General features: G+C 45.8%; 1 protein-coding gene across 1 annotated transcript; it reads right to left on the bottom strand.

Moving 5' to 3' along the window:
• Positions 1–2,224: 2,224 nt before the first annotated feature.
• On the bottom strand, positions 2,225–26,858 carry radil2a (Ras association and DIL domains 2a). Its single transcript, XM_080488564.1, has 16 exons — positions 26,627–26,858; positions 23,900–24,205; positions 23,587–23,822; positions 21,428–21,759; positions 18,848–19,552; positions 18,720–18,757; positions 17,190–17,362; positions 16,873–16,985; positions 12,810–13,029; positions 12,095–12,267; positions 9,684–9,828; positions 9,104–9,270; positions 8,695–9,019; positions 4,341–4,462; positions 4,125–4,264; positions 2,225–3,622 (listed from the first exon to the last, which is right to left on the bottom strand). The coding sequence occupies exons 1-16, from the start codon at positions 26,749–26,751 to the stop codon at positions 3,484–3,486; spliced, it is 3,459 nt and encodes a 1,152-aa protein (XP_080344690.1). The 5' UTR covers positions 26,752–26,858; the 3' UTR covers positions 2,225–3,483.
• Positions 26,859–27,479: the final 621 nt, after the last annotated feature.

Below are 27,479 nucleotides of genomic sequence, written 5' to 3'. Positions count from 1 at the left end.
GCCCACCGGCTGCAGGCAAGCCAATCAGAGCGCAGAGCGGCGGTGCGCGCCTCTGAGGCTGGGACGCATTCAAGGTCTGTGGGAATTTACATTATCCCATTATAACATCTGTAATTTTTGTCCTTTTTTTATACTTTTTTTTTTTCATAATTGCATCATAACTTCTTGTCTAGGTTCTCCAGCAGACCCAAATTGCTCTGCTTTAACAAAAAACGGCACTGGAATAGAATAGAATAGAAGAGAATAGAATAGAATAGAATACTTTATTAATCCCAGAGGGAAAACCTTTACAATGTTCACTCCACACACTATAACACTTTTCACAACAACTCAGATCACAAAATGTGTGTATGTGTATGTTTATAAAATATATAAATGACCCTTACTGTGAATCCGTCATTTCTCGTGTTTGTACAGTCGCGTTTACATTTTATCCTTATTCATCAAAATAAAGTTATTATGTGATTTCTCCTTATTTATATCAATAAACTGGAAAAACTGACGCTGTGACTCGGTTAAACATTTGTTTTATGTGGGGAAAATATTCATGGTTTTCTCTATTATGGGTTTAAATAATTCAACAAAACTGACCCACTAGTTTGACGAGTGAAGGCTTTTAATTTGAAACAGGAATTTTTAATTTGAAATGAGCCTCAGTTATTCAGTGTCTTTTTTCATTAAAGGTTTTGTTTTTATCCAATATTTTGACATTAAAGTTGTGATTAAAATGCGACTAATGTGAACTAACATCATCATCATCATCATCATCATCATCATCATCATCATCATCATCATCAAATGTTGAAAGAACGACGGTTTGTTTACGTGTCAAACTGTCAAGATGGAGAGAATTAATGATTAAATTCTGCTGGAGAAGAGAGGAGAGGAGAGAAGACACACACACACACACACACACACACACACACACACACACACACACACACACACACACACACACACACACACACACACACACACACACACACACACACACACACACACACACAGTCCGGAGAGTTTAAAGCATCATTTCAGTCTGTAAAAGCAGATTTCTGACCTCTGCTGGATAAATGAGGCTATTTTTCCTCTCAGAAATAAAAAGTTTTTGGTTTCCAAGGAAGCGCTTCCTTAGAATCCGGTTACCATGGTAACCCGTCATCATCATGTCCACGTGTCATAATGACTTATGAATGAATTATTACTTTAAATAGATGAAATACTTTGCATTTCAAACCGAGACTTTGTTTTTCTAAAAAAAAGAATTAAAATCATATTTTAAGGAAGAAATCCTCCACATAAATTTTAAAAAGCAGAATATTTCAGAATATTTCCTATTATTTTGTTTGTATTAATGTCTTGTTTTAAATGATAGAAAAACTGTTAAAACATTTCAACATAAAGATAACCGTCTTTGATTTCTCATTTCATGTTTAATTTATGATAGTTTAATTATATCCATACCTGAATAACTATAAAGTTTATAAAAAAGATTTTAAAAAATGTGAGATTTTAATGACTTGATTACATTTTCATTCTTAATTAACTCATTTAAGTGTTTTCTTCTTTTTCAGTGGATTCTGAAATATTCATAAAATAAATAAATAAATCTATTGAACTCTTCACAGCAGAAAAGCAGCAAAATCTAAAAATGGTGACAAAGATAATGAGAAATAGAAGAATTAGAAATAAATGAATAAAACATTTTTTAAATTGGTAGATTTAAGCTTCTAACAATATATAGTTATTTGCTGTTGGTTTGCTTTTACAAAAATATTTAAAATATAGTTTAACCATGGAAAAGTCAGAAAAATTAAATATTAAAAAGATTTAAACACATTGAATCAAAAAATAATTTTTCTTTTAAAAAAATGTGTTAAACCGTTTAGATTCATGATAATGTGACAAATATCCAATACATTTATAGAAACAGTTTTAATTGTCATCATCGGCTTGAATGTAGCTGTAGTTCTCACTGTTGGCCAGCAGAGGGAGCTCCAACTCAACTCCATCTCAACACAGACTTCGAGTCTGAATAGAAAAACAAACAAACGAGGCTCCTACTTTATAAAATGACTAAAAATTTGTTTTTCAAATATTCACATTTAAAAGCTAATAATGATTATAATACATATCTATTATCATCTGTTCATAAAATGGATTTTATTTTGTGTAAATATTAAAGTATTAAAAGATCTCCACCCAGCTGGAAAACAGCTTCAGAACGTCAGAGTGAAAACAACTTTTATTCCAAAATACTGAGCGGTATAAATACAACACGACACAAAACTCCACAAACTGTGGAAACTCACTTTGGATCAGAAAACTTTACAAGTTACATTCCTCAACATTTCTCATAAACCTTCAACACAGTTTTTTTTCCCAGGTTTTTTTCGACATTAATCAGTTTTAAAACATTAAATATCACAAACTGGGAAGAAGAGGCCCGCGGTGCGTTCAGGGGAAACTGGGAATTTCAAGTTTCCTTCATCTGTTGAAGACAAATCGGAATTGAACTGTCGGAGTTGGTTTGCAACTCGGTAGAATCCAACTGGTAACTTTCCAAATTCCTACTTTCATGAACGCACCATCAGGGACAAACAGGAAGCGAAATTAAACGTTTTTAACAGGATGTGATTGCAGGTCTGAAAAGTGACTATTTGTTACGTCTTTGAAGATAAACGGTCGGAGTTATGGAATCTTGAAGCTAGGCTAACTGAGGCTAGGCTAACTGAAGCTCGGCTAACTGAAGCTCGGCTAACTGAGGCTAGGCTAACTGAGGCTAGCTTCACATTATTCAGGTTAACTGACGCTAGCATTGGAAGCTAGCCTTAGTTAGCATCAGTTAGACTGAGCTAGGCAGAGTTAGCCTCCTTAGCTTTAGATTCCTCTGCAACATTCTGGTCGTCACTCATTTGATTCTGATTTCAAAGAAGAAAAACTAAAGAGATTTAAGTGAAACTTTTTTCTTTGGTTTTAAACATTTAAACTTTTGAAACGCTTTAAAATAGACATTAGATGTTTTGCGCAGCTTTGTAAACCAGATTTAAAGAGGAAAATGTTTGGCTGTAACACCGGTGTAATGGTGAGGTTTGTCACCAGAGTAACGATGAGATCTGTAACACCGGTGTAACGATGACATCTGTAACGCTGGTGTAACGATGAGATCTGTCAACAGTGCCAGGGTGAGATCCACCACTGGTGTTACGATGAGATTTGCTGCCAGTGAAACGATGAGATCCTCCACTGGTGTAACGATGAGATCCTCCACTGGTGTAACGATGAGATCAGTCTGCAGTTTTTCTTTGGACTGAAGCTTTGAAGCAGCAAACTTTGTTTTTATGAACAAACCAGAAAAGTTGAGACGCACAAACATGAAAAACAATATTTAAAGGGGAAGTGAAAACCTTGATCACAGTTTTTTTTGTTTTTTTTTTTAAAAACTCCTGGTTGGTGAGTTTGTTTCCGGGTCAGAGAAAACCGTCCTCAGTTCTTCTTCTGTGGTGGGGCGACTCGGGTACCACGGACCTCCTGCGAGGACGGCGCCATCTGGGGGCCGGAGGACTCCATGTTGGCCACCAGCAGCTTCAGACAGTCTGCGGACGCCCGGATCAGCTCCCGCCCGCTGAGGAGGAGACGGCAGGGAGGTCAGGGTGTTAGTTAAAATGTTGTTTTTATTCTTTTAAAATCATTTCTATAATTTTTACATATTTGACATTAAGATTTAAAAATGTGGATGTGATTGACCTCAAAGGGTTAAATTAAAACAATTCATATATTCAAAAGTAAAAATTTGTTTGTTTTTGACCTCGGGGAGTTAAACAGTTGAATTTTTCTTTTTTCATGGTTCTAAATATATTCGGAGAAGTGTGACGTGAAAAGATTTAAAATGTTATATTCCATTAAAAGAATTCACTGACATGATGGAATATGACATTTAGATTCTTTTTTTATTATTCAAAAAGTTCTGAGCTAATTAGGATTTAAATTTCTTTCAACAATTAGAAACATTTTCTGTATTTTAGGTGAAAATACAGAATAGAACCAGACTGAAGAGTTTGTTGACTGTAAGTGGAGCACAGCTAGATCCAGTCCGTTTGAATAGATTCTGAGTTCTGCAGACTCACGTGCTGTAGTCCATCCCCACCAGGCTGATTCCGTTAACGGCCAGAATCCGGTGACCCGTCTGGAGCTTCCGACAGCGAGCGGCCGGAGAGTCGGGAACCACCGACTTCACGAAGATCCCGCTCATCCTCACCGCCGTTTTCTACAACAGCAGCAAGATTCCCGGATCACCGAGCTGTGAAACCTTCAGAAGGTACCGACGGATTTCTTTCTCCTACCGTTCCGTCGACCAGCGCCAGGCCGAGGCCGTGAGGTCCTCGATGAAGCTCCACCGTAAACACTTCGTCTTCTTCTGCCGTTTCCTCCGCGACTCTAGTCCTCCGGTCTGCAGGTCCTCCAGCTCAACACAGAAACAAAACATCCAGCTCAACGTCTGCGTCGTCTTCAGTCACAAAAATACATCGGAACTTCCAGGAAAACCGAAGCTCAGTCAACGCGGTGATACTCGACCTGCGTTTGACGACATTACTTCAGCCGAGCATGTAAAGGTTAGCCTCGCGGAGGAAAGTTAGCCTAGCATGTAAAAGTTAGCCTCGCGGAGGAAAGTTAGCCTAGCATGTAAAAGTTAGCCTCGCGGAGGAAGGTTAGCCTCGCGGAGGAAGGTTAGCCTAGCATGTAAAAGTTAGTCTTGTGGAGGAAGGTTAGCCTCGCGGAGGTAGGTTAGCCTAGCATATAAAAGTTAGTCTTGTGGAGGAAGGTTAGTCTCGCAGAGGAAAGTTAGCCTAGCATGTAAAAGTTAGCCTCGCGGAGGAAGGTTAGCCTAGCATGTAAAAGTTAGTCTTGTGGAGGGAGGTAGGTTAGCCTAGCATGTAAAAGTTAGTCTTGTGGAGGAAGGTAAGCCTCGCGGAGGAAAGTTAGCCTAGCCTGTAAAAGTTAGCCTCGCGGAGGAAGGTTAGCCTAGCATGTAAAAGTTAGTCTTGTGGAGGAAGGTTAGCCTCGCGGAGGAAAGTTAGCCTAGCATGTAAAAGTTAGCCTCGCGGAGGAAGGTTAGCCTAGCATGTAAAAGTTAGTCTTGTGGAGGAAGGTTAGCCTCGCGGAGGAAAGTTAGCCTCGCCTGTAAAAGTTAGCCTCGCGGAGGAAGGTTAGCCTCGCGGAGGAAGGTCAGCTTAGCTTAGCGCATCATCAAAGTTCAGTAAACGGAGTTTAGGATGATGAATGTAGCTTAGCCGAGCATAACTAAGGCGTACTTGGTCCGACCTGAAACAGTAGCATTAATAATAATCAATGGAACCAGTTCCCACCCCGGGCCGGTTTCCCAGCATGCAGCCTGTTGCCCCCCACGCAGGACCGGCCCCGAACAATGAGCGGCCGATTAAGATTCCACACAGCAACCCGGCTGGAAATTCCCATGACGGACCGGCCGCTGCTCTTTTCTCTCCTGACATCAGCACCTCGCTGCAGCTCCTCTGCTCAGATTAAAGGATTAGCAAACTGGGAAAATAACAGGGAGGTGGGGGGGTAACACCCAAACACACCCAACACCCCCCCCCCAAAAAGAGCCCAGTGAGTCCGAGCCGGACGACGACACCTGGAATGAACTCTGACCTTCACAGGTGAACTGGATTTGACCTTCTAGGAAGTTCTTAATGTCCAATTGTTGAAAGTTTCAGGACTTCCTGTCTCTAACACGGAGGTCTTCACACTGGTACCTAATGGGCTCAACTCGGTTTCTACGCTTTTCCATTGGAGCCGAGTTAAGTCAAAAAAGTGACACGTGCAGACAGCAGGCCGCTGATCGGCCGGGGCATGACGTCACTCGTTCATAAGCGTTAATGCGCCATTTTTAAAACGCAGCAAGAACACGAACGTTCAGGAACGGAGACGGAGGCAGAGAAATCTACCCTGTGGGGCGACGACGAGGTGCAGAGGATATGACCCCGTAGGAATGGGAACCGAATCCGGTACTTTTGTAGGCACCGACCGAATTCCGTCGGTACTTCTGAGTACCTAAACGCATCCCTGTGAGTGAGGAAGTAGAAGAGTCGGCCATTTTCTGAGCCGGACTTGAACACAACATTGCACATGAGCGCAATGACGTCAGGAGCTGCAGGTTCAGACGACGGAGGCTTGACGGAGAGAAAGATCTACCATCACAGATCTACAGATCTACCAGAAGATTCTATCGGGGATGACGACTTTGGCACGACCAGTTAAAGCTCAGACGACTCCGCCCGCCCCTCCAAGAGATTTTTTTTAACAGATTTATTTGTCATGAAAATCTGAAAAATAGTAGTTTTCACTCTGAAATGAGAGAATTTGCAATTTCTTTCTTTTCATTCTTTGTAATTAACTTGAATAATTCAGTTTTCTGTGATTGTTTGTCCAAGAAAACAGACTTTTCTTGTGGGTTTCAGTATTTTCTTACAGACATGAGCTCTAACATTAAAAGACTTCCTAAAAGGTAATCCTCTCATTCTGGGAGTTTTCAGCACATATTGATCAGATACCAGTTGAAATGAATCAAAATGACTTTTAAAAATCTATCGAGAATAAATATAATAAACAATGCGGCTTTTTCATCTTTAACCCCCAGATCTGTTCATAAAGTGATATTTGAACACTACTGATGATTAAAATGTGAAAGTTTAACAAAACATCTTAAATCTGTCCCTTTTTTTTATATTTGATGTTTAAAAAAAAAGCCTAAAAAAACATTTTTTTTTTTAAATAGTTTTTAATTTATCATGCTCACCCTTAAACGTTTCGGATCGCGATTACCTTTGAAAACCAAACCGATTAATTAAGAGTGCAGGTTGGGGCTTTTGGGGCATTAGGGGGCAGACCTGCAGAGAGCGGGGCAGATGGCCCCAAGTGGCAGTAATCCTCCTCACAGTGTTTCAGTAAATGACTTCTGTTAAAAGCATTCGGAGAGAAAGAAGTCTGATTAAGAGCAGCTTAAAATCCTTCGGTGGAGGGGTGGGGTGGTGGTGGTGGTGGTGGTGGGGGCATTAGGGTAGATTGAGAGTGTTTCTGAAGGTGCGCCTCAGATCCGAGGGAGTTCACTAAACGTGATCATGAGGTGGGCGGAGGAGAACATTTCAACTAAGACACAACAAATCAATGCAAAAGGTTAAAATGAAAACGGAGTTGATCTACTTCGTTCTACTCTGACTGAACGGAGCAGACTTCCTGTTTCCGAGAAGAAAAGCTGGCGGACGCCTCGATCCTCGATCCTCAAGAGAAAAATAAATTGATTTGTGTTAAAGACCCCAGTAAGTGAAATACAAATGGGCCCGTTACAAAACCTTGAGGAATGCCAAAAGAGTGACGCTTTATTACTTAAATCCGACACGCAGACCTGAACGTCCGAACCGCAGAAACTCTGCAGAGAAACTTTCTGGATGATTCAGATCAAAGATGGAACATCGAAAATTAATGCTACTGATAATTAAAATATCTAGTAATTCTGATGGTACAGGCGGATCCACTGGACCATTCAGTCGGCCGTGTGATAATTGAGCTTATTGCTGGATAAAAACATAAATGAGGATTTCCTTTTATATATAAGTGTTCTCCAGTGAAAGAATAAAAGGCAGACGGGCCCATGATGAAACCCTGAGGAACACCACAGGATAACAGGAGAGATAAATGCTAATGCAATATATAAATACGTCCTCGATTTGAAAGAATTTAATATTTTTATATTTATATTTTGTAATCGCATCATTTTAGTTTTTTTCTTCTACCATTTACTAGCATAGGGCTGAATTAAATAAAGCATGGAAATGTTTTAGGAGTTTTAAAATCGACCGTCATTAAAAACATATTTTGTGCTTAATTTTTCAGTCGCCGACACAAAACCTTAAATGAAATGAGAAGTGATGGTTTTGTGGAGACTCCCTGTGACTCCTGCACATGACCTCATGATGGAGGCTGAACAATGGAGGTGGGAGAGGAAGAGCTCCTTCCTCTGCAGAATGAAGCCGCCCTGCGCTGCACATTCCTGAGCTCTCGAGTCAGTAAAGGATGAAGGAGGAGGAAGAGGAGGGGGACTCTTTCATGTCGGGCAACCTTCATGTGGACGTGGGGACAAATATGCAGCCGGTCCTCGAGGTCAACTCACTAAATACTTTCTTTAAAGAGTCGAGTCAGTATGACGAGGCCGAGGTCAGGAGCCGGCTGAGAACGAGTCGTTTGGTCTGGATCTGAACGAGTCGTTTGGTCTGGATCAGAACGAGTCGTTTGGTCTGGATCTGAACGAGTCATTTGGTCTGGATCAGAACGAGTCGTTTGGTCTGGATCTGAACCGGCTGTGTGAAGCCGACGCCATGACTCGTTTCCTGTCGTGTTTCAGGTGAAGTCTGTTAACAGTTAAAGCCTGAATCACGTTTTCATCTTGAGACGAAGCTTTAAAACCATTTCTGTAGTACTTTGCGGCTTTTTTCACCTCAAAGAAAAGAAACCTGATACTTTCAGGACCCGAAACATAACGAGCCCTGAAAGGAGTCAATCTGAGAATTTACACCACGAAGCGTCCAGATTGGTGTCTGTGTATACTGACAGGAAGTGATGCTGACAGGAAGTGACGCTGACAGGAAGTGATGCTGCCATGTGGGGCAGGTGTCCGGTTACCTCTCTGCAGCTGGCGGGCGCCCTCCTGCAGGTCGGCCTCCAGCTCCGACAGCTCCATGCCCTGCGGCGTGTTGGGCGGCGTGAGCAGGCAGGACGGGTCCAGAGCCAGGCTCTTGTGGTAGCCCAGGTCGGCCTGTCCCGGCAGGGCGCTCTGCAGCTCCAGGCTCTTCAGCTTCTGGGTGAGGACGGCCTCGCAGCTGCTCAGGTTCCCGTGGAAGCCACGACCCGGCGCCGGTTCGGGCTCCGGGGACTCGGCGGCCCCCTGCTGGGCCGGGGCCTGTGGCACTGTGGTGGAGGGCGAGGTCGCAGACTGACCGTCGGGGGCCTGAGTTTGGGATGCAGGAGGTTAATGAAAAGCAGAAGCCTCCTGCCTCCTGCCTCCTGCCTGCGGTGTCGGGCGGCTCGTTACCTGCTGCTGCGACTCGCCTCCCGATCGGGTTTCATGGAGGATGAAGTCCTGCAGCTGAGCCAGCTGCTGGAACAGAGACGGATCCACGGATTTACCCAACTCCAACTGGAAGGAGCTGCTGGGCAGGATGAGGGGGGGGTGGCTGTCAAAGCTCTCCAGGATGTCGGCTGAGGAAGAAGAGGAGCAGGAAGAAGAAGAGTCTGTTATCGTCCATCAGACAGGAGTTCACTTTCTTTCTGCTTCCATCAGTTTGAGTGAAGTTTTCGGGTTAATACCTCGTTGAGATCAGTGAAGCTCAGCCGGAGCTACTGGATCAGTGTGTGTGTGTGTATAACTAGGTGTGTGTGTGTGTGTGTGTGTGGGGGGGGGTTCCTGATTGGAGTAGACGTCCACAACAGGCCGTCTGTTTCAGCTCTTAAAGGGCTTTTATATTTCAGAAACTGCCGTTTGTTTACCTCTTCTTAATGGGAAACAGATTTACCACCATAGAAGAAGACAGAGTGTTTTTATGTGAGCATGAATAAGAGGCCACGCTGAAACCCTCCACACGTGACGTTTAATGACCCGCCGGACCGCTCACCCGTCCTGACGGCGTCCTCGGTGTCCTCCGCCGTGGGGCTCCACCCGGCCGGGCAGCCCCGCCCACAGCTGTACTCCCTCAACATGTGGTGGAGCTGGGCGGGTTTCAGAGCCGCAAACTCCGTCCTGAGAGAAGTCCAGGACGCCTGCAGGCCAGCAGAGAGGAACACAGAGAATGACCACACGCTCTACGCCTCTCATTCACATGATGTGTAAACAGTCTGCAGGGACACTGGAGGCCAGAGACGCCATCAGATTCACACCCACGGGAAATTTAATGTCACTCATTAACTTGAAACTGCTTTTCTTGGACTGTCGGAGGAAAAAACCTGGAGATGGAAACTCTGCACAGAAACACCCAAACGGTTTTCAAATACTGAAATCTTTGTGTTTCTTGGTATTCAACCAGAAGTTATTTATTACCGCCATTATCTAGGATTAAATTATTAAAAAAATGATCAGTCTTTCCACCTGTTTACTCCATCCATTCATCCATCAGCTCCATCCACCCAATTGTTCCACATAATTGGGTGGAGGTTTGGGGGTTGATAGGGTGGTGGTGATGAGGGGGTGGTGGTAATTGGGGGTTATTAGGAGGGATCGGAGGGTGGTTGTGATTTGTTGTGTGGATGGACTGTGGTTGCAGCATTGACCAGGTGAGTCACTCTTCATTCATTCATTCATTCATTCATTCATTCATTCATTCATTCATTCATCACAGCAGCAGGAAGCCTGTGTTCAGCAGTCGGCTCCTTCAAGCTGCTGCCAGTTGAATTGGTGGAAGTGCGACGTTGCCCAGACACGCCGGGGCCACAATGGAAACTGTAACCTAAACCTTTCTGCTCTGCTCCCACAACACTGAGCTGCACACCAACCAACACGGTAAAAACGTCCCCGGCTGTTATGTCTGAGATTTAACGTTCGGCAGCTAAAAATAACACCAGAAATGTCGTGTTTTTCAAACTGCTGGCAGAGCGGGCCACGCCACATCCCCGCGCTGTAATTTACCCCCGTGCCAGAGAGCCACTTCACTTCTCAAGAGCCCAGAACTGCACATGGAAAAACAAGTCAGGGGAGGGTGTGTGCCGCTCTGCAGCGGCCGCAGGGAGGGTGAGGGGGAGGGGGAGGGGGAGGGGGAGGGAGCTGTGGACAGCCGAGAGTCTGACGAGCTGCGAGTCAATAAGCCAGAAAACAGGTGTCGACCTCAGATGACGAGAAAAACCAGGCCGCCATATTAACCTACTTCTTCTACGTACAAGAGACCAAGAGGTTCAGCTGCGAATAACTGAGGGTGAAGTACTGAGGGTGAAGTACTGAGTGTGAAGTATTGAGGGGGCACATAGTACATAAATAGAAGCTGGTTGAAGAAGAGCAGAGGTACGACTTCACGTTTCGCTCCGTGATTCACCACCAGTTTTGTATTTTATTCGAGCTGTAATGAAATGCCACTGCTGCCAACACTGTTTTAACATTGCTACAGAGTGACAAAGTTCTATTCTATTCTATATAGACTCATTTTGTTTGATAACTTTAATCCCATTGGGTCGCCACAGTAAATGAATCTGAATATGGAACAAAAGAAAACAATATAGGAGAGGATGGGTCATAAAGTCAAACAGACTCAGAAAAGACAGAGACCTTAGAAGGGGCAGTTTTCCATCATATTTGTAGAAGTTTTGTGATCCACATCAAGAATGAGGAGTCCAGTCTTACACACCCCATAACAATCCAACTAAACTGACTTAAAGAAGTTGAGCCTAGAAGCTTCTGTAATGTTTTGGAGATCAGACAGTCGAGAGCAGCTCATCATGACGTCGACACACAAACATTCAGCTGTAAACCTGTGAATCAATCAAAGTTTCTTAGTCCTGATTCTTCCTGCTGCTTCGTCACACCTGGGAAGTGCCAGCAGCTGCTTTCACAGGGACTGACTCAGCGGGGTAATGACAGGCTACACGAGACGTTGAAGGGTAACCAGGGGATGGGAGGGATTAAGTGGTGAGCTGGCACAGCAAACAGAAGGAACAATGAGCTGGTGAGGCTGTGAAATGACGAAACGTTACGTATTAATGATCCCAGGATGGTTTTACTGTGTGTGTTTCCTGCTATCTGATCGAAGCGAGTGGCAGCACGGGGCTGGAGGGCGCTATAACCATAAAGTCGTTCTTCGCTGCTCAGAGTTTATGGTGTGATTCTTCACTGTTACCGTCGTGTTTGGCAGCAGTGAGACGCTGCGGAGGGAGAGGGTGAAGGGTCAGGGAAGTTTTGCACTTCCTACGTAAATAAAGACCGAACGAGCCGAGGTGACCCGACGAGGACCTTCTGCAGTAAACACGGCCGTGGAGGCTCCGCCCACCCGTCCTGCACGGCGGCGAGACAAACAGGAAACGGAGAAGACGGATGTCCTCTGACCTGCAGGAGGGTTTCTTTAGGCGTAGCCAGCAGGTTGACGGCAGCGGAGAGTTTCTGGAAGAAGTCGGCGGCCAGGTCGCTCAGACCGACGCTCTGGATCCAGTCCATCAGAAGGTCCAGGTTGGCCCGGATCTGCACGCCCCGGGACCACTGGTAGAAGCCGGGGACGGACCCTGAACCAGAACAAAGATATGGATCAGAGATGTGAAGCTACTGTACAAGGACCAGCCAAAACATTATGACCACCAGCCTGATAAGGTGTCAGTGAGGACGCCAACGGGCCCAAATCCAATGTGTGACACCTTGTAAGACCTGGGCGAAGGGCTCTGTATCCACCTGACAGGCAGCTTGTCCACCCATGTTTGGCTTCACCGTCTCAGTCTACGTTTACACAACGTTTTCAAATGAAAACGCGTTTATACGACAACAGTGCTTGCAGTCGCTGAAAATGGAAAATACATTGCAATATGCAAGAGTCACTTTCTGATGGTTTTTCCAACAGTAATAAACGTCCCAATACCTGGAATGACGCCCCAGAAGAGAAGAAAGTCTGTCCTCTCTCTCCCTGGCTTGCAGTTTTAAATAGTGTGTTGCCCCAACCAGCCAATGAGAAATCGAACCCTATATAGTGTCATCGGGGGTTTAGCCAATCCCAATCAAGGTAAGCCCTCCCTTTGACTCCTCCCACAATTAAGCCCCTCTGCAGATGTCTCACCTCTCTCCATGAGGGCGTTGAACAAGGACGCGTTGATGAAGAAGAACAGGTAGGCGCACAGCTGTAAGGAGATGTCCGGATGCACCTGGAAGGCCGTGAGCAGCTTCAGCGCCTCCTTCAGCACCTCCAGGATGCCCCCGAGGCCGTCTGGCACCCGCAGCTGGCCGCTCTCCGAGAACGGGTTCCCGTCCAGCAGGCTGGGCAGCGTCGAGTACATGCTCTGAGGAGAGAGGACGGAACGTCAATCGTCACCTCGTGGAACGCAAACATCACTGCCACTGCGGAGGTTTCAACTCATCGGGAGACATTTCACAGAGGACAGCTGAGCAGGACAGAGTTGTCTTTGTCTGCTTTAGAGCACTGAAAGGTAATGACATAATGACTCAAAGACAGGAAGGCTTTCACAGAGCGCACAGGAAAACATGCAGCAACAAGAACAAAGGGCAGCGGAGGCAAAACCGCTGAAGACACCCAACATTCACACTGCAGCCTGACTCATTTCAGAAACCACCTCCCCGACCCGGCGAGGCTGCAGTCTGCTGCCAGGCTTCAGGGCAGACGTGGAGTCTGACCAACAAAATCTGGTAAAATGCCTTTTCAGGCCAAACTGCAATCCTAAATAAAAACCTCACGACTACGTCCAAACCCCGAGTCCCCGCCGCTGGCCCCGTCTCACAAAGTTCCACAACATGAGCCATGACACAAAACACTCGACTTCTACAAACTCTCGTCCACACGGAGAAGAAAATCCCTCTAAAGTTTTCTGAATCTGTGTGTTAAGGTGGTATTAACTTTTATTAACAGTCATTTCCTCCTGGAGAGTCACTAGTTAGCCTTCCTCACACATTAACAAGCACAGGACTGACCACAGATTAACAACCGCGTAAAGAATCAAAGGTACCTCAAGTTAAAATGCAGGCTAACTTTAGCGAAATTATGATGATTGATTACTACTAGTAATAGATTACTGCTAGTCTCAGTTCAGGAGTCTAACATTGTCTTCACAAATAAGATGAGAATTAATACTCTTGTTTTAAGAGGTTTTAGTTTGAGCTACTTTCTTAGCTGAGCTTCTGCAGGTTAATACTGCTGGAATCGCTTGTTTCAAAGCGTCTCGACTTTCTCCTCACACATCCAGACATTTTACCTAATGTCTCTCTCTGTCCTGTAGTCCGTTAATAATCAACATCTCTTTCTTATCCTTGTCTGACCGTTTGGTCTATGGTGTTCCCCAGGGCTATATCTCAGGCCCACATCAGTTTAAAGTGCACACTTTCACTAGATATAACGGTACAGGAGATGGATGCTGAAAAAATCTTTTATGAACTTTGAAAGTCGAGAAACGATAAGCCACCAACATGTTGGAGGAGACGAGGACTTCAGAAATCTCTGCCGTGATGTGAACCAGGCGGTCCTTAACGAGTGACTGCAGCTTGGAAACAGCCACATAAAGTCGTCCTGCCGGGCAGTAAAACCAGCCGAAGCAAATGAAGACGCACCGAGATGAAGATGCAAAGTCGACACCAAAGTCCAGATCCAAGAGTATTTAGAGTATTTAAGAAGAGCCTGACGGTACAAGAAATTATAACTGCTGCAACTTCCACTAAATTCAGATTCTGTGGTGTTCCTCAGAGCCCCACTCTGGGCCCACTTGAGAATCACCCAGCCTGCAGTCTGAGATGAGAAACCAAGCGAGTGGAGATAAAGAGGAGCAGCTCCTGCAAACTCTGCAGAATCACCTCACTCTTTGTTTTGCTGTCCGCTCTTATCTCCGCTCCTCGGCCATGACGTCGGCCAGCGGCTCCCCTCACACCCCGGAGCCCCCGAAGGAGCCGCCAGGCCACAATAAACGCTGCGTGGCCGAGGTGAAAGGTCAGCCGGCAGCTTCTGGCGACGCTGACTGGCTTCCTGAGCAACTCCAGGCTTCAAAACACCTCCTGTCAGAGTTTCTTCTGCTTCTGCAACTCATTTATTAATAACTTATTACTAATAGAAAGAGAAAGGAAAAGAATGCGGACAGCTCATTTTGAACATGAAGTCATGTAACACAGGAAATTAAGAGCAGTTCCTCCTCTTCCTCTCTTCTTTTCCTCTTTTGGGTGTTTCTCTGATGACAGTTTGTCTTCCTCTGCAGGAAACAGATCGCAGCTCAGAGAAAAAGAAAACTACCAAATGCATGATAAATCATGAAGGAGTCGCATCATGTGTTAATATTCTGTCTAAAGCCAAGTGACAAATAAACAACCGAAGAACTGAAACTTGTGTTTAGAGGTGTTGTTCTTTTCTCTCTGTGTCTGACTGGTCAAAACAACAGACTCTTCCTGCTTCCTTCCCGCCTTCCTGCACAAGCTGTTGCTGTTTCTACAAATTCTGCTGGAAAAAAACAACCAGCAGACATTTGAAAAACTTGTTAAAAATAAATAAGTAAATAAATATATATATATATACATGTATACACGCTAATGCCTCGCCCAAAATGTCAGTTTTTCCAGATCCACAGTGAAACACACCTTCCATCTTTAACTGGGATTCAAAATGAACTCCAGCAAGCCTTCCGCCCTCGACTTTATTGTGTCATATTTCTCCAGAATATAAAGGTCAAACTTCAAAGTGGAGAAACAATAAGCCACCAACATGTTGGAGGAGACGAGGACTTCAGAAGTCTCTGCCGTGATGTGAACCAGGCGGTCCTTAACGAGTGACTGCAGCTTGGGAACAGCCACATAAAGTCGTCCTGCCGGGCAGTAAAACCAGCCGAAGCAAACGCAGACGCACTGAGACGCCTTTATAAAGTCGACACCAAAGCTTGAGTCCAGACTGAAGAGCATTCGGGCTTTTTGTTGCCTCACAACAAACAAAACTAGGAGCATTTTCTTGTTCTCTTCTTCTGCTATTGCTATTTTCCCCCCCTGCGGTGTTCCTCAGGGCTCCAACGTGGGCCCATTTTTATTCCATTTACAGACTCTTCCAGTGGTGCATGAAAAATTAACACATTAACATTTTAAGCTGATATGAAGGAGGATGTAAAAAAATATTTGCGACTAAACATTAGAAGCAACTCCACGGAGAAAACGAGGTGGATAGTATTTTAAGAATCAACAACAATATCTGTTTATCAATCCCACGGGACACTCGCTCTGATAAAACAAGACAAATGGTAAATGTATGAAACAGACTTGTGTATTTACAACAAAATTACACTTATGTTTGAAGTTTTTCCACATTACCAAGATATATTTACAGAAATTTGTTTTGCTCTTTCAGGAAAGAAAAACTATTTTTTATCGGGCTCAGATTTGTACAGATTATACAGAACATATATTTTATTTCTTATATTCTTACAGTTATTATTCTCTTCTAAAAATTCTCTTTTCAAACTCAAAAAGATGCTATTATTTCGTTTTTTATTATATTTCAGCAATCTGTAGGTTCAGAAGAAAACCTGCATGGCTCTGTTTTGTAAACAAAATACTTCTTATTTGCTCTGTTATATTAAAGAACAGTTCGCTCTGGAGTTTTAAGATCTTTTATTTCGCTTTTTTTCCAGTTTTCTAAAGAAACCCTGAGAGGCTCTGATGTGGCTCCACATTAATGTTCTTTTATATTGAATTTACACTAAGTGGTTCTGGTTTTATACATAAAGTAAATAAGAAGCTGGCTTCGATTAAGAAAACTCAGTGGCTCAGTATTTTCTCCATTTTTTTACTTGTCAGGATTCAGGACTTGGTTTGGCGAGAAAGAAAGCCTTCCCATGGCATCGAGGTCAATCTGCTGCAGCTCGCGCTTCTTTAGAGACAAGACGGTCTGTTTATGTTGCAGGCAGTGGAAAAGACGCCTCGCTCGGTATCTCAGGGCTTTTCCTGACACAGCTTGTGTTTCCATTCTGTTATTGAGTTTTCTGTCTGGAACACATTCAGTAAAAACAGTCCAAGTGTTTATTCAGTCCACTTTCCTGATTCACATGCGAGCGACAGGCAGATTTCACAGGTCAGAAACAGTGTGTGTGTGTGTGTGTGTGTGTGTGTGTGTGTGTGTGTGTGTGTGTGCGCGCGCGTGTGCAGACCTTTGTTAGGTAGTACACAGACTGCTGGAAGGTGAACATGATGACCTCCTCCAGGACTGTCATGGCTTCTTCACAGGCAGCACGAGTGGACAACATCTCAGAGTCCAGCAGGTCTGAGAAGACACACACACACACACACACACACACACACACAGACGTAAGACACACAGACTAAAGACACACACAAAGGCTTAACACACACAAAGGCTTAAGACAGACAGATTTAAGAAAGAGAGACTTGAGACACACACAAAGATTTAAAACGCAGAGAAAGACTTAGGACAGAGACAGACTTAAGACGGACTTAAGACACCCACCGTGGTCCTGGTCCTGGTCCTGCCTCCAGGGCAGCAGCTGGGGGACTTGGTGCTGGATGAAGTGCAGCAGCTCGATGGAGTTGGACATCCACAGAACCAGCGGCTGCAGCGCCGACATCAGCTCGTCCAGTCGGAGCAGCTGGACGTCGTCAGGCTGAACGTCACCGGGGATCCTGCAGGAACAGGAACAGTGATCCGTCCTCTGGACTTTACTTACATCTCAGACTGAAGTCCACAGGGAGAACGTGCAAACTGTCCACGGGGAGAACGTGCAAACTGTCCACGGGGAGAACGTGCAAACTGTCCACGGGGAGAACGTGCAAACTGTCCACGGGGAGAACGTGCAAACTGTCCACGGGGAGACCTCCAAGCTGGAACTCAAACCGGGGACTTTACTGAGTAAAGGTTTGTTCTCGTCCTGCCACGTTAAATTTAATTTGTCGACATGGTAAAGTGGCATAAACACCATAACTTGTCTATTTGCATGTATAATTTGTAAAACTGTGTTTTCTAACAAAACTGTCAAAAAATGTATTCAATCATTGTCAGTTTTATTCAGTATATTTTCATCATAAACGTCTTCAAACATCTTCTTACTCACTGGCTTTCCACCCAGCATGAAATGTTGATCTCATTTTACTGGTTTTACTCGTGTTTAGTCTCTTTATTTCGGTTTTAGTGGTACTTTATGGTCATATTTCATTATTTAGTTTCAAATCTTACTCTCCGTCTCCGCTTCATAAATAAAAATGGTACTACTGAGAAGGGGGCGGAGCCACACACATTGAGCCGTCGTGTCAAAACATAACGCAGAATCTTTACACGCCAATTTTTCTCCCCCAATTTAAAAGAACCTCAACGGAATTTTGTGATTTGTCTCATACTCAACATTACAAGGAGGTTAACATCTGGTCGTTTCATCACATCCATATAAGAGATGATTGAGAACAAAATATTCGAGGATAATATGAACAAATGTGTGTCCATTTGGTCTTGGTGGTACTCGAACAGGGACTTATGGTACCATAAGAGGTATTTCATTGATGTAGTTGGTGTTTCCTGGGCAGATCGTGAACCAAAGTGGTTTCTTTTTTTATTCTAACAAGTCAAAATATCTCTTGAACGAGAGTCACCGAGTCTGAATTCTCCATTTCACTGCAGTTTCAAAAGCTGCTTTTTCCTTTTCTGTACCTTTTTTCTACCGGAGAGCTTCAGTACCAGACGCTTTTGTGTTCGAGGCGCTGGTGAAGATTTTTTCTGACCACAGAGTCAGTCTGCACTTGACTTTGCTCAAAGTGTCGAGTTGTTCACTTGGTTTGCGGCTCTGAACTTCGATCCGGAGCGAGTCGACCTTTAATACGCCAGTCTGAGGATATAAAAATATCTCTGGGCTGCTTTTATAGAAAAGAGGAAACTGGAGAGCTTCTCCAGGAAGTGGCGGAGCTCGGAGATGTTTGTGGTGTTTGGTGACGTCTTGTAAATCGGCGGCAGGTCATTCTCGTGCTTTTCTGGGACATTTGGTGTACTCACGTTTCGGGCTGGACGGCTGCGAGCTCCTTTGTCTTCTCCTGAAAAGGCAAAACACCTGAGTGAGAAATCCAGATTACGCACGCGTCATCAGAGATTGAACTCGGAGCGGCGTCGAGTTCCGTCCTCACCCACGTAACCAGCTGGATCTGCGAGGCGATCCGGAGCAGCAGCCGCCTCAAGTGTGCCAGCTGGAAGGTGGCGGCCGAGCGCTGGATGCAGAGGCTGAGCAGGAACGCAGGCGTCAGCTTGGGTTCGTTGCCGCCGGGGTCCGCCGTGTCCAGGATCTCCTGCAGGACCAGGTCCTCCTGCTCCGGCTCGTAGCTCAGCGACGCCTCGCCGCCCTCCAGGTCCCTCCAGCGAGGAGGGGAGGTCCGCCCCCGCAGCCTCCTCGCGGCCACGGCGGAGCCGCAAGACGAGCAAGACGCCTTGGGGTCCGAGTTGGGCCAGAGTCTGGACATCCAGGGGGGCGTGTGGGGGGGTCCGGACACGCTGGTGGGGTCCTTGAACATGAACAAATAGTGTTTCCCCAAACCCACCAAGTCCCCCGGGTTCAGTTCCACTTCCTCCTGGAGGAGGAGGCCGTTCCGGGTGACCGGAGCCCCGTGGAGGGGCTTCAGCACGGTCAGGGTCTTTCTGTGCTCCCCCGGGGGGGTCTGGCCCAGGGGGGTCGGGCCCGGGGGGTCCAGGCGGCGGACGCAGCAGTGCTGCGGCAGCACGTCGGGGGCAAACAGTAGGATGTCCACCTTCAGCCTCTCCTCATCCTCACCGCTGCGGTGCTCCCGGCAGCAGCCGAAGATCGTGGTGGTCCCACTCATCAGGTAGATGACGAAGTCCTGCGGGAGGACAGCAACAGTCAGCTGAAGACACTGAGCAAGCAACCAACAATCAACAACCAACAGTCGACAAGCAACCAACAGTCGCCCACCCAACAACTACAAACCCAGAAAAACACCTTCAAAATCTGTTTGAGGGCAGATTGAACACACACACACACACACACAGAGTTGACTTTGATGTGTTGAGCGTCATGAGCAGTTGTGTGTTTGTTCTCCTGGAGCAGTGATCTGAGATCCCGGAGCTGTTCAGGCTCTGGTGGGTCGGACTTCCTTCTTCCTTGCGTAACGTGTTGGACGCCAACCAGCAGCAGAGTGCGATCAGCCGGTCACACGCCGCACCGACAGGAATGGAAGGGCTTACGGGTGAGACGTCGGCGATGTCCGCGACCTCATGGTCTCCACATTAAGAGTATTAGTGGCTGATAGCGTATCATCTGGCTGCCTGAGGATGAACTGTCATCTCTCCTCCTCGGCGACATTACCCACAATGCAACACAGCCACAGCCAGTTCAGGTCAGTGCATGGTTTCTTCTTCAGTGGTGGTTGGTAGTTGGTCTGTTCAGTAACAGCAACAACTTGCTCACAGTGGCGACTGGTAACACCGGTAAGGACATTTAGTGGATTTGACATTTTCCCACGACTGCCGACAGAAAGCTTGAGGTCTGAATTAAGTGCAGTTTCATTATTAATCATTCTATTGTTAGAATTATGCATCAAAGTCTGAGGCTCGATTAACCAGTGTTTGTGTTTTTAAAGTCAACTAATGCACTTTATCTATTAAATTTGTTTACGGTAACGTGAATTTGATGATTTTAACTATTGTGGACTGTTAAATGTGTTAAATCTGAGGACGTAAAAGAGAGCTCCATCTGAACAGGTTTTTTAAATAAACGTTAATTAAAAATAAAATAAATCATTACTGTAGAAACGTTCTCTTGTAGCATGAATATATCTGAACCTGTCCTCCGACTTTAACATTTGTTAATCTCATTTTGAATGGAATAAATAATTCTGAACGGAGAAGCTGATTTAATATTTTATCAGTTGGGCCCGTTTCAGAAGCTTTTTTCCACCGGACAGGAAGTAGAAACCTTTTTTCTTGTTTTATTCCATGACAGCAAGCATCCCAACGTCTTCATAACTCTTTCAGTTCCCGTCTGACGGATGTTGATGCACCGCAGAGCCGCCCAGCTCCTGCACAGTCAGCAAAAACACCCACAGAGAGCTTCCTGTTCCTGGGAACGGGCCGACGCCACAGCCCGACTTCTTGAGTTTATATGTGGGAAAAGGAGGCTGTAAACACATCCACAGGGCGGGGCGTGTTTTAAAACCCCCGGCTGAGAGCATGGTGGGCGTTCAACCCCCCGCGGTGCGACTTTAATCAGGGTGATCTGCTCGTACTGAGCAGGTTTCCCTCTGCAGGACGGAGGGACCGACGCCTCCAGGTTCTTAACGTAATGCGTTGGATCTGACGCTGGTGTTCCCGCCCGTCTCGTCTAAGCTCGTGTTTACACGCTGCCGGCTCAAGGATCTGGCGAGGAGTTTCCACCTCCTCGGACGAACCGGTCGTTTAAAAGACGCTAAAAGCGTCACGTAATCTCTTTATCGCGCTCCACGAATGGAGTCTTAGTCACTCTACGGGGAAAACTATCAATACACCTGATTAGGAAGATACCCCAGGCAGGGTAGGAGCATCCATTATTAACCCCAACAACAAAATAAAGAATTATACAAAAAAGAGGCAAAAAAACACAAAATTCTTTGTCTCAATAAAATAGTTAAATATGAGAAAACGAATGATGAAACATCGGTGAAGTTCAGAAAGAAAAGAACTCTATTTAAAGAGTGATTTTGAGGAGCTTGACCTCTGACCTGTCGGTGGCTGTAGCCCTGCAGCAGCAGGAAGTAGGGGAAGTCGAACGGCGGGTGGATGGCGTACTGCGTGGTGTCGTCGCTGCTCTCCGTCTCCTCCTTCTCCATGCCCAGTCGCAGCGCCTCCTTGTCGGTGTCGGGGTCCGCCCGGAGCGCCCCCTGCTGGCGCGCCAGGCTCGCCTCCTTCCCCATGGCTGACATGTCCATCTCGCTCAGGCTCCTCCAGATCCCAAGTCCGTTCATGTCGTCGTCGCCACCGCCGCTGCCGTCCACAAACAGCGACGTCACTCTGGAGCGGCTCTTCTGCAGCTTCCGGGCCTGAGCGTTGATGCCTGGAAATAATTTAAATAAATAAATAGAAAATTTCTGGAAGAAAAGGGGACCCAGACGCAAACCCTGTGGGACGCCACCCCTGTTAGAGTTAAACTGTGAATTTGAAAAAAAAAAAAAAAAAAAAACATTAATCAAATTAAATTCCAAAGCGTGGCTGGAAGAGGTGTGTGTTTCACTGCATTAAGAAGTGTTGTGGTTTTAATCTTTACATTTATTTCTTAGTGTTGAATTACTTTTTTCCAGAGCGCGGCGACATTCAGGGTCCGGTTACACGGCAACCATTTCAAATGAAAATGTCACACTTTTGGCCGTCTTTGTTTCCACGACAACGGCGCTCCAAACCACTTTCCTGACACGGAAACAGTAAAACAACGCGTTTTCACTTGAACGGTTGTCGTGTAATTTAATGTATGAATGAAAACTTCCTGACGACCACATATGATAAAACGGTCTGAATATATTTTAGAAAAAGACATTTTAATGTTTAAATCAGTAGTAATTTGGCTTTTAATTCAAATGTATAGATCTTTTTTTTTTTTATTAGATTTACTTTCCTTCTACATTTTCTCCTCATTTCTGCTTTTTATTTAATATTTCTGGTTTGAATTCCATTTTAAAATCACTTTCACTTGGTTCTTGTCATTTTAATACTTTATCTTGAGCATTTGAGGTCCTTTAAGTTTGATCCTTTTCACAATAACTTTCATAAGTAGTTATTCTGTGATATTTGAGAGTTTTGTGTTTGAATCCTTCTAAATGGTGTGAAGCTGCAGGATGTTTGATCCGAGGAGAAACTCCGCTGACGAGGGTCATAACTTTGCTCCCGGAGTCCTGCTTGACGCTCCACATGCATCCTGACCAGAGAAGAACCGAGGACGACGACGTTCTGATTCCACCAGCAGCTCGGACGAACTGACGCAACGCAAACGCCGTCCGAGCGCCGAACGCTGGAATGTGCGGCCCCGGCTTCCCACCGCGAACTCACCGGCTCCTATCAGCTGTGGAAGTGGGCGTTTCCCACATTGTTCAGTCACACTGTGACAGACTGGGCGGAGCGCCCCACACCCAGCGAGGTGAAGAGGAGGAAGAGGAGGAAGAGGGGGAGGAAAACTACTAACTGTATCCGTCACTTCATGCTGGGAGCTTCCTGCAGATTTCATGTTTGCCACAACCAACGCAATCAAACACAAAACCCTCCGCGCGGTGCAGCTCACCGACAGACAAAATGTGAAATTCAGTGAGTAATGAGGTAGAAAATGTAAATTTTAGCTTGTGATGGATAATAATAGATAGGAAATAATGAATTTAGCTCGCATTGAGGGAGAAAAGATTAAATGTAGTCCATACTGAGGTAGAAAAAAAAAATGTATCTAGTAATAAAGTAGAAAATATTACATTTAGGTTGTAATAAGTTAGAAAATAAACTTCTCATACTAAGGTTAGAAAATAATACATTTAAGCTTGTAATAAGGTAGAAAATAATAAATGTTTTGTATAAAATAACACATTTAACTTGTAATAATTTAGAAAATATCACATTTAACTTGTAATAAGGTAGAAAAAAAAAAGTGAATGTAGCTCGTAATGGGGCAGAGATTCCTCAGCGTGCTGGTTTGGTATCATGACTGTGCAGCCGGCCAGCAGAGGAAGCCTCTGTGTTCTGGCAGGTCCTGATTAAAAAGGCGGCGTGGAACAGTTCAGGACCAAAACAAACCCTTTCCAAAGTCAACATGGCTGCGGAGCGCGTGCAGGAAGTGAGCTCTGACAGAAACAACAAGGTGGAGAGGCCCTTCACAGGGACCTGGTGGGACTCCACGAAGGTTTACCTGCCGTCACCGTGTCCCGGTCCCTCAGGCTCTGCTCCTCCACGCTGGCTCGCCGCTGGATCTCGAAGCGTCTGGAGAAGCCCTCCTTGGGCTTCCAGAGCGACTGCAGCACTAGGGGACGTTCGCCGTCTCCCACCACCCGGAAGCATTCCCTCCTCCACTGGTTGTCTGCGCCCGTCTGCCCAATCACGTCACACAGTACATAGTCTTTGGCGTCTTCTTTCTCCAGACAGTACCTGGAGGACCAAAGCAGATGTTGAGGAGACCCCAGGATACTGTGAGACTCCACTCCTCGGTTCCTCCTCCCCCTCACCTCTCCAGAGCCTCCTTCACCAGCTCCTTGGCATTGGACTGAGTGGTTGCCAGCACGCTCTTGTAGTTGGTCCCCTGACAGATGTCACTGCCGAAAATCTTCAGGATGCCGGGCACGGACTTCTGGCTGGACAGCTCTGCCGGGTCGTCGGTGGCTTGCGGGTCTCTGGACGGGCCGTCCCGCAGGTTGGGGCTGTGGTGGAAGACGGTGGACAGCCGGTTGTTGTGGCGGCGGATCTTGCTCTTGGCCGGCTGGCGGACTCCGACGCTCTCCGAGGATCGGACAGTGCTGTCCGACTTGTTGGACCTGAGGGAGGAAGAGAAACATGAGAAGAGAAGTTCTGCGGTTCTCCACCCAAGAACTGGACCAGAGAAGACCTGATGACTCTCCACACTCCAGTCTATTGATGATGCTCATCTGTTTAGGACCACAGACTTCCATCTTCAGATGGAGCGTTCCAGCTCAAACCATCTGCAAGACTGTGAGAAGTTACCTCGTCAATATGGACTAGATCCTCCGAGGAACGTTTCCAGAACGTTCTTCAATCTGTGACACCAAGAATTAGCAAGGTATATCTAATAAAGTGGCTCAGGAGGGCAAACCGTCAGTGTTGTGGGGGTAAACAGTCAGTATTCTAGGGGTCAAACAGTCAGTGTTCTGGGGGTCAAATAGTCAGTGTTCTGGGGGTAAACTGTCAGTGTTCTGGGGGTCAAATAGTCAGTGTTCTGGGGGCAGAAGGGTGTTCTAATAAAGTTCCAGTGGGGTGATTAAAGCCTGTGAATTTACTTGCGTGAAAATAATAAATTCTGTCATGAAAACCTGAGAAATGTCCCAAAAAACACAAACGGCCATTGAGAAACAACCTGTTCTGGGCTCAATCTGCTCTTGGACTTTATTTACCCAAAGTTTTACGGTGAACTCCCTTCGTGTGGGATCAGCGAAGTGAAAACATATTCTAAAAAAACACGAGTTCATCTGGTGTTACTGCACATGACACATCAAAAAGAGAAGAAGTGGTTAATGAAACATGGAAACTTTAAAAAGATCGAACTGAAAGTTACAAAGACCGAACACAGGCCTGAATGTTGCCAACAGTCTGCAACAGTATTTCTTCTCCCGAAGCCTTTTTGAAAAGGAACATTCTGTGAGTTCAGAAATAAAGGCTGAAGGTTGAGATCAAAACTGCAGGAGGAAACAAACTTCCCGACATCATCAGGACAAGATCTGTGCTGAAGGGAATTTGTTGCGTGAAGCTTGAACCCGGTCGTTTCTCCAAACCCGCAGCTCTTGTGGGACGTTGACGATTAATAGACGTCAGCATCTGCCAAAAAGGGTCTTAGGCCCCGTTTACGTGAGCTTTTCGAGTAGAAACGGAAAACTTTTATAGCGTTTTGGATGTTCATCGACATGGCAACTGTCCTTGGGGACACAGACAACACGACTTTTTGAAAAAAGTCTCTCCAGGAGGAACTTTTAGACACTCCTCCGTGGCGTCATGACTCCCAGTTCATATTCTCCTGGGACTTGGTACTTTTATTTTGACAGTCACCGTAATAACAATCCAACTTGGTCATCGGTCCACTAGAATGTCTGTGTTCTCCCATTGCTAATGTTTAGAGCTCATTGTTCTCTGCTGCAGATGTGTTTGTGTGTGTGTGCTGTCCGTACTAAAATAAACAACAGCACCAACTAGTGGCCAAACATTTCTGAAATAAATACACCAAAACGATGCGTTTTGACTTGAAATGTTTTGGAATCGAGGCCCAAGAAAGGAAAAAGAAGGGAATGTTTGAGGCTGACGGACGACCCGAGACTTTAGCGTAAAGTCCCTGAATGTGTCGGAAACATCCTGAGGCTCATCGCCATGGTGACTGCAGCGGCGCTGCCACCTGATTGGCCGATTACATTTCATCTTTTCGCTCTTGACTGTTGATTAAAACTGCACATAAATTATTGCAATATGAACACGAGGGAAACAAACATGATGCCTGCAAATGAAGTTTGTCAGAAATGAGTTCTGGTGTAAAAATAGAAAAAAGTCTCATTATAACGGACTTATAGTTGATCAGCTTAAACTGAGACGGGGGCATTGTTGGGAGGTATTTGGGTAAAAACAGGTGATGCCATTTGGGGCATTTGGGCATGATGGGCATTTGGAGGTGATGTGGTGTAATTGGGGTAAAAGCAGGTGAAGTGTGGTATTTCAGGGGGTAAATGTGGGTGGTATGAGGTATTTGTAGTAAAAGCAAATGATGTGCAGTTTTTTAAGTAAAAGCAGGCAAGGTGGGTTATTTGGGGTAAAAGGAGGCGATGTAGGACAAATGGGGGTATTTAGGAGGGTAAAGGGAAGAGATGAGGGGTATTTAGGGTAAAAGCAAATGTTGGGTATTTGTAGAGTATATTTGGGGGTATTTAGGAGGGTGAAATGAGGTGTTGTGGGGTTTTTGTGGGGGTGAAACCAGTGATGTAGGGGTATTTGGAGGGTACAAACAGGAGTTGTGGGGGTATTTCAAGTAAAAGCAGGTGTTGTGGGGTATATGGAGGTGTTGTCGGGGTATTTGTGGGGTAAAAGCAGGTGATGGTGGGTATTTGTGTGGAGGTAAAGGAGGTGGTGTGGGGTATTTAGGGAAAAAGCAGGGTTGTGTGGGTATTTGGAGGGTAAAAGCAGGTGTTGTGGAGGTGTTTATGGGGTATTTGGGGTAAAAGCAGAAGATGGGAGCGACTCACTGCACGGATCCATTGCTGGGTTTCCTGCCCAGCTTGGCGAGGCGTCTCTTCGGGGAGCGGATCAGTAAACCCACCGGGAAGTTCAGGGCTTGTTTCGGGCCACTTCTCTCCTCGGAAATCATCATTTATCCACTTTTAACGCAAAACAATTGGGGGAAAAACTACCGCGAACGGAGCATCCTCCGCGGCTCGCCGGCTAACGGTGGTTTATTCCCACTTAAATTCCAGAAGTTAATCCCAAAAGGTGACGGGGAAGTGTGTAAATCCTCCAGCGGACCCTCGGTGGCCGCTGTGCCGGCTGCTGGAGACGTTATCCCGCGGAGAAGAAACTTCTCGCGCTCCGGAGGAGAACCGGAGCAGCGCCGTTACTTTCTTCAAACTCCTGAAATCAAACTTCCCCGGAGCTAAAACAGTCCGGCCCGGAGGGGAAGCTCCGCGGAGAGCGAGGGGAGACTGAGCGGTCCGTGTGCGGGAGGCAGCGGCAGGAAAACGGCTGAAAGTGGCGCTCGGTCCATGCTGGGAGCCGCCGGGAGGAGGGAGCCACACCGCCGCACCGGGAGCACCGGCAGAATGAATCAAACAACCTGCTGCATGCCCCAGGACCGCGCCGTGACGTCACGCTCAGGAGGCGGGCCCACTGTAACACGCACACAAACCTGTAAATCTACACTTATGAGGACAATCGAGCTCTTTATGCGGACACTCGCCGAGTTATTAGAATCCTACCCAGATCGCTCCTAAATATAATGAATACATTTTCTGGAGAGTTTTTTTTTTCTGTACAATTTTTTAACTTCTGGATCCAGAATATGATTTGTATCTCACCAAAATTTTAATTAGTTCTTCCTTTTCC

The sequence above is a fragment of the Lipophrys pholis genome (genome assembly GCF_963383615.2).
Source record: "Lipophrys pholis genome assembly, chromosome: 19".
In the NCBI taxonomy this organism is placed as follows: domain Eukaryota; kingdom Metazoa; phylum Chordata; class Actinopteri; order Blenniiformes; family Blenniidae; genus Lipophrys; species Lipophrys pholis.
Note: the sequence above shows the minus strand (reverse complement) of the source record. Positions and strands in the feature narration are given on the sequence as shown.